This window comes from Sinocyclocheilus grahami, unplaced genomic scaffold, assembly GCF_001515645.1.
Source record: "Sinocyclocheilus grahami isolate Dianchi unplaced genomic scaffold, SAMN03320097.WGS_v1.1 scaffold7.1, whole genome shotgun sequence".
Classification (NCBI taxonomy): domain Eukaryota; kingdom Metazoa; phylum Chordata; class Actinopteri; order Cypriniformes; family Cyprinidae; genus Sinocyclocheilus; species Sinocyclocheilus grahami.
In genome coordinates this window covers 1,278,288-1,285,993 of record NW_015505186.1, presented here as the reverse complement: position 1 = coordinate 1,285,993, position 7,706 = coordinate 1,278,288, and the positions used below count along the sequence as shown (strand labels likewise).

Genomic DNA, 7,706 nt, shown 5'->3' with positions numbered 1-7,706 from the left:
TATTCCTTTAAATCAGCAAAAATGCTGTTTTTGGACATATTATTCTCAGAAAACATTTGGTCGACTAAAACTGTCATGTTTTAAAAGGAATTACTTATCTTTTATTCACTCTCAACACAAAAGGAGATGTTAGGCAGAATGACAGCCTCAGTCTCCATTCACTTTTATTGTATGGAATGATACAATGAAAGTCAGTGGTGACTGAGGCTGTCAGCTCTGCCTAACATCTTCTTTTGTGCGCTGAGTGAGAAAGAAAATCATGTACGGCTTTGAAACAACATAAAGTTGAGTAAATAATGACAGATTTTTAATTGCTGGGATTATTATCTCTCACAACTACTCCAGAATTTAATTAATTCACTATTTACAGCGATATCTGCAGGCTGAGCGAAATGAAGCGCCTGGCCCTTTAAGAGCTCTGTTACCCCAGTGTGGGTAACTGCTGAAGGGAGTCAAGGGGTGGGCTTGAGCCACGAGACAGTCGCCTGTAGACGCGAGAGTAGTAAATCCGTTCATTCACAGCGAAGGGAAGAGTGCGGTGCAGCGGCGGAGATGGAAATCTGACTGAAGGGGCTGTTAAAGAACGGATACTTTTTACATACTCAAGCAAAGCGAGAAAAGAAATATGTTTTGCCCGTGAAATGAATCTTGGAGGAAGTAAGAGCGGCTGGGACGGACTGTGAGCATCACATCTTAGTCCGTTACATTGACTCTTTATCTGTACAGATCAGCGCTCGAGCGCACAGGAAGCGCACGGGAATATGGAGTATTTGTGATGCTCAGATTATGTTACCCAGTTTTTGTGTGTTTTGGGTCTAGTTTGTAAAGTTCTTCAATGTGACCGCCTATTCAAACGCGTCTCCTCGCACTTCAACCGGATTGTAGCGCTTTTGGGGTGGTTTTAAGGACTGTTTGTCCGGATAAAGGCGACTGAAGTGGACTTTATATCTGAGGGTGATGGAGTTTCGCAGGACTTCAGATGCGCTGCTCGTTGTGTTGGCCATCATCTCTCAAATCTGCGTGTCTCAAGGTAAACTGGAGAAAATACATCTCGACAGATGACCATATGAGGATTATGATCGCAAAACATTGTGGAATAGTTGTCGACATCTTCGCTGGTGTTTTTAAATGTAAATTTTGTCTTATGGATGGTGGTATTGTATTGTTGTTGCTTCGGTTGTACGGTGATAATAATACACATACAGAACTCATACACAGCAGCAGAACATTTTTAAAAAATTTATTATTTACAGTGTTTTTAATATTCAAACAGTCAATATGTTTTGGTTGAGATATTCTTGATCTTAAATTATAGTAAAGTCAAACCCCTTATTTTTTTATTAAATTACACAGCATCTCACGTGTCCTTAAAAAGACATATATACCTTATATATACAATGCTTTTAATGTAAACAGATGATTTATAGATGTATCATTAATACACAGTGTTTATACATAAACATATGGCCGAAACAGTCCAGCTGACCCAGTTTACAGTAAATACACTCACTTTGAGACAGATCAAAACTTGAATTTGACGAATTCTCTTTTAGAGCGCATAATATGGAGAAACTACACAGAGATATCTTCATTATTTAACTATTTTTATCTATTGCAAACGCTTTTTCTTCTGTATTATTTGTTTTTAACCCTTACAGTCCCAAAGACCCCTCATTCAGACTCAGGGATAAAGGACAGGCCATTAGTTAGAAATGTACAAATTAGCAGAGTTAGAAAAGCCATGAAAATGTAAGCTGTTATTTTGGACCCCCTTGTTTACATTCAAGACCCCTGGCTGCAAACTCTGGCTCTGTAGAGCCACAATCTTGCATAGCTTGAATTGAATCGTGCTTAGATCAGTGGTATTGCTGGCAGTGCTGGCCAACAGAAGCTCTGTTTTATGGGGCAGTAAACATTGCCTCTGAGATATGTCCTCCAATATAACCGCTGACAAAATCTACCACTGAATCAAGGGTAGCACAGCCGCCAGTCGAGAGATGAAATGACATGCAAAGCTTTTATTTGACTAGATCTATAGTCCAATCTAAATTGTGTTGTCAATACTGTGCTCTTCTTTTGTTTCATGAGCAGATCTGGTCAAACCAATTCTGGTTTTAATAACAGGCTCAAAACCATCCAAGAAGTGAGTCTGGATTAGTTCGGTGTAGCTGAATTTATCATTGTCCCATTCTTTTCCCACACCTCTGACTTAATCCAGCTCAGGTATGTGGCGAGGGCCGCTGGCTATCTCCTCTCACCTTCTCACACCTGATAAGGGTTTTGAAAGAAAAGGCATTGAGTTACACTTCAACTTTTCATTTATAGCTGCCTGATCCTTTCTGAGTGTGATTGTTGTGTACTTGTTGTTTGTCTATGTTACGTTTGTAGCTCGAGGAGGACTGTTTGCTCGGCTTCTTTTGAAGTCATTTTAAACAGCCACAAACAGCTGTCGGCTCTTCCCAGATTGTCCCCAAACATGCATTTAACGACTACCGGCCTTTGACTCACTCGGTAATGACACCCTTTAAACCAGATGAACCTTAGTTTAAAATTACTTGTAAGCACATTTATTTTGTATTTTCAATTAACACGCAAGGTTCTGTAGCCGTTACATCTTATACAGTATAAGTGTTTGATTGGCAGCATTTCAAAAGCTCTCCGACTTTTTGTGTAAAGTGTGTCATTTAGGGTTTTCCCTCCATGCACGACAGCTTATTTTGATGTCTTGTGTCTCCAGGACTGTCGTCGCTCCTTAGATCAGAAGCGAAGCATGTTTGCGTGTGTGTGTGTATAAAAGGTGTGACTCAGAGAAGTCTGCGTCTCCCTCTCGATCACACAGTTACTCCCTGTCTCCTCTGTGTAAACAGTGTGCTGTCGAGAGGCTGTCAATAAGGAGGGAGATAAATGCCGCATCCCCTACTGAGCACGCTCTGATGTCTCAGTCTGATTTCTGTCCCGGCACATTCACGCTCTTTACTGGATCCTTGCCGGGAGACAAAACAGCTTGGCAGTATCTTTCCAGCACTCTTTTGTTCTTGCCGAGATCATACTTAAGAATTAATAAAGCTGCACCACAAATGTGCTTTTTAATGTGCTTTAAAAACTGACACCTTTGATTAAAAGCAAATTTTTCAATATGCAAGAGCGTAACTCATCTCCCAAAATAGCAGGATTTAATCACCTCCTCTTTGTGGCAGCTTTTTAATTGGTCAAGTAAGGGAGCCAGAAACACATACGGCTCTGGTTTTATGAGTCTAGCGCTGACAGGAAGTTTGAATTGAACCCTAAAGACATCGACTCTGCTGGCGTTGCTGTGTGGCAGTGAATGGGGACACAACACAATGCCTTGGCATCAATCTGTCCAACCTTGTGTCTCTGGCCGCAGATGAAGACAGTTTAATGACCTTGCGCATTAGTTCCAGTGGCTGTGGTGACCCTCAAAGCCATGTTCCAAATGGGAAGCACTATACAAAGAATCAGAGGCCAAACTAAACCTTCTGAGTGTGTTTATGACTAGTAGTTTCAATTAATTTGTTAGCTATTCAGATTTCTTAAATATGCGTCTGTGATTTGTTTTCTTGAAGTGGTAGCTCGCTTTACATTTGCAGAACTGTTGAACATATCGTGGAAACCTGGATTGAAAAAGTGACACACATACAAGGATTAATTGGTTTAAGTAGAGATATTGTAAGGACATCTGCAAATACATTATTCATTTAGATAGCTGTCGATAGGAAAAGTACATAAAGTAACCCACTTTTGACTCTCTTTGGCTGTTTTTTCATTACTATAGATTGTATCTTTCTTTAATGAATTACTTTTTCTATCTAGCACTCCAACCCAGACTGAGTTCAATATTAAGCCTCCCTGTCAAGAAATATAACTGCCTCTGTATTTAATCAGAAACTTTCTCACCACTTCGATATTGACATGCCCTACAGCAGTGATTCTGTGATTCTCTTTCCCATCCAATAACTCAATAGAAGTCAGTGTGGTTTATATCAACAATAATACAATAAGGGAAGTTCATGGTTGTTTTCTGGGATCTTTCCAGTATGGGGCTTTTCACACATCGGTCTGTAAGAGTAGCAGGTTTTTTTTCTCACCATCTTTTCATCCATCATCCATTTATGTAACTGAAATAGCAAACAGACCAATACCTGCTTAATTTAGGAAGTGTGTATATATAAAAAGTGTTTGAGTTTAAGAAGCACATTTATTTAAAGCCTAAGCTTTTGAAACGCATGCAATAGCTGCATTTGTTTGTTGCTTTCCTAATCCAACAGCAAGGTATCACAGTAATCCTCTTTTTTGGACTAATTTTTTTTTCTCCAAGTTCATCTGGCCCTCAAATGTAGAAGACATTTTAGCTTTTTTTCCTTCTTTTCACAATAATATACTGTTTAAGGAATTGCAGTTAAAACACATACCTTCAAGGTCCAACATGAACTTGTTTCCACACCTTTTGATGGATAGATAATAAAGTTGTTTTACTACCAAGTTACTTTTATTTTAACTTTTATTTACTTGCCATAGCCAGGTTTTTCACACATTTGGTGCTTGCTTTTAACTTTAGACCCTGCATACTCATTCCTCCCCACTCTTTAAACATGTAAATATGCCTATTAAGATAATCTTGTTGAAGACTTTGGATAATTTCAAGTGTGTTCTGCAGTTTATCTGTGTGCTAGTGTGTGGAAAGAAGCTGAGGGGCATTGCAGGGGCCACCTGCATGCCAAGGCGACATACCACTTACATACCCAGACGAAGAATCCTTAGTATCTCCAGGCCTGGAGCACAGTTCCCATGGCATGACTGCTCAACCACTCGTTTAGTTATCGGATCACTTTTGGGCAAAAAATTAAGATATTCCTCTTGATCCATGCCTTCTGACAAACAACACAGCATGACTGCTCATTATCAGGACCTGCTGAGCCTATAGATTACCACACTCTCACACTGAGTAACAACTCACTCCAACTCTTAAACAGCTGGCTTGTGCTTTGAGTGTTTACATGGTGCAACTGTGTTGTCTTTGGAGAAACAGAGACCTCTGGTCTGTGTTTTATTCGCTCTGTTTACTAGTTGATGCAAACAGACCTGGCTAATAGTGTATATAAGTGTGGAAACCTGGATTGAAAAAGTGACACACATACAAGGATTAATTGGTTTAAGTAGAGATATTGTCAGGACATCTGCAAATACATTATTCATTTAGATAGCTGTCGATAGGAAAAGTACATAAAGTAACCCACTTTTGACTCTCTTTGGCTGTTTTTTCATTACTATAGATTGTATTTTCTTTTAATGAATTACTTTTTCTATCTAGCACTCCAACCCAGACTGAGTTCAATATTAAGCCTCCCTGTCAAGAAATATAACTGCCTCTGTATTTAATCAGAAACTTTCTCACCACTTCGATATTGACATGCCCTACAGCAGTGATTCTGTGATTCTCTTTCCCATCCAATAACTCAATAGAAGTCAGTGTGGTTTATATCAACAATAATACAATAAGGGAAGTTCATGGTTGTTTTCTGGGATCTTTCCAGTATGGGGCTTTTCACACATCGGTCTGTAAGAGTAGCAGGTTTTTTTTCTCACCATCTTTTCATCCATCATCCATTTATGTAACTGAAATAGCAAACAGACCAATACCTGCTTAATTTAGGAAGTGTGTATATATAAAAAGTGTTTGAGTTTAAGAAGCACATTTATTTAAAGCCTAAGCTTTTGAAACGCATGCAATAGCTGCATTTGTTTGTTGCTTTCCTAATCCAACAGCAAGGTATCACAGTAATCCTCTTTTTTGGACTAATTTTTTTTTCTCCAAGTTCATCTGGCCCTCAAATGTAGAAGACATTTTAGCTTTTTTTCCTTCTTTTCACAATAATATACTGTTTAAGGAATTGCAGTTAAAACACATACCTTCAAGGTCCAACATGAACTTGTTTCCACACCTTTTGATGGATAGATAATAAAGTTGTTTTACTACCAAGTTACTTTTATTTTAACTTTTATTTACTTGCCATAGCCAGGTTTTTCACACATTTGGTGCTTGCTTTTAACTTTAGACCCTGCATACTCATTCCTCCCCACTCTTTAAACATGTAAATATGCCTATTAAGATAATCTTGTTGAAGACTTTGGATAATTTCAAGTGTGTTCTGCAGTTTATCTGTGTGCTAGTGTGTGGAAAGAAGCTGAGGGGCATTGCAGGGGCCACCTGCATGCCAAGGCGACATACCACTTACATACCCAGACGAAGAATCCTTAGTATCTCCAGGCCTGGAGCACAGTTCCCATGGCATGACTGCTCAACCACTCGTTTAGTTATCGGATCACTTTTGGGCAAAAAATTAAGATATTCCTCTTGATCCATGCCTTCTGACAAACAACACAGCATGACTGCTCATTATCAGGACCTGCTGAGCCTATAGATTACCACACTCTCACACTGAGTAACAACTCACTCCAACTCTTAAACAGCTGGCTTGTGCTTTGAGTGTTTACATGGTGCAACTGTGTTGTCCTTGGAGAAACAGAGACCTCTGGTCTGTGTTTTATTCGCTCTGTTTACTAGTTGATGCAAACAGACCTGGCTAATAGTGTATATAAGTGTGTGTTTGGGCACACTGTAAACAAAAGGGCCCGGGGCCGTGTGTGCTCTCTCATCAGGAGCTCCAATTTAATGACTCAGTCTGCATGGGCACTGCTATTAGATTACATTCATTAACACACACTTCTTTCTCGTTCTCTTCCCTCCTGGCGCCTATGTTTACACACTTTCATGCTGTTCAACTTCGTTCCTGTGCTCCTACTTAGCTTTGAGTCCCCGTTATCCTCATCAGTCGTGATCTTTGTGTTGTTTCAGTAAATAACAGTTGCTGGGTTCAGATGGGTATTAGACATGGACATTACGTGCGCGGTTGTTGTTTAATGGCCGTGTAGATCAAAATCGCAGCTTGGCAGAGCTGGAATTTGTCCTTGAGTGCGATGCAAAGAATGTTGTGAATGTTTTTCTGTGGTGTCAATATTCTTTGTCTTTGTCTCTGTCAGAGCGATTGAACTGTTAACAGGCTGTTGTTCGTGTCTCCATAGACGTGTGGCAAGACTTTGATATTATCAGCTCTATTCTATGCCAAATAGTTTCTCTTACTGCAGGAATCTGCTGCTTTCCTTGCTGAAAATACCATGACTTATGCTTTTTGCCGGCTTGTACTGAAGGACCAACAAACTAGAGAGTTTTTCGCTGTATGTTTTATACTATGATATGTTACTTGATATTTTATATATTTTAATATTTAATATCAATATATATATATATAAGTGCTGTGTTCAAAATATCGATATGACGATGTATCGTCACAGAGATTTGATGATACGAGTATCGATACAGCTGGCCCTGTATCGATACTGTGGCACGTGTGCAGCAGTGGACCACGCTTAATTTTACAATGTTTAAAATTTAGTAGAAAAGTGCGAGGTTTCTAAAAAAGAATGAATAGAGCATCTGTTAATAATCTGGCCGCAGAGGATCACAACGGGGTTGCCTGATATAAAGAGACATAATCCCCAAAACAGAGCTTTACACTTGCACAATACAGAAATATCTGCTAAACGTGCTACTTATCTTTGTCAACCTGGTAACCCTGTGCTCACGCGCTCTCTCTCCACTGGATAAACGCGCTTGCTTTCTGAAAACA

General features: G+C 39.5%; 1 protein-coding gene across 1 annotated transcript in view; it reads left to right on the top strand.

The window, feature by feature from the left end:
- The first annotated feature begins 471 nt into the window (after positions 1–471).
- The window catches only part of LOC107589390 (roundabout homolog 2-like), a 91,208-nt gene continuing 83,973 nt past the window's right edge, over positions 472–7,706 (top strand). Inside the window, exon 1 of the mRNA XM_016277810.1 lies at positions 472–1,030. Within this exon, the coding sequence (XP_016133296.1) occupies positions 958–1,030 (73 nt within the window). The 5' untranslated portion in view covers positions 472–957. The remainder of the gene's footprint in view (positions 1,031–7,706) is intronic.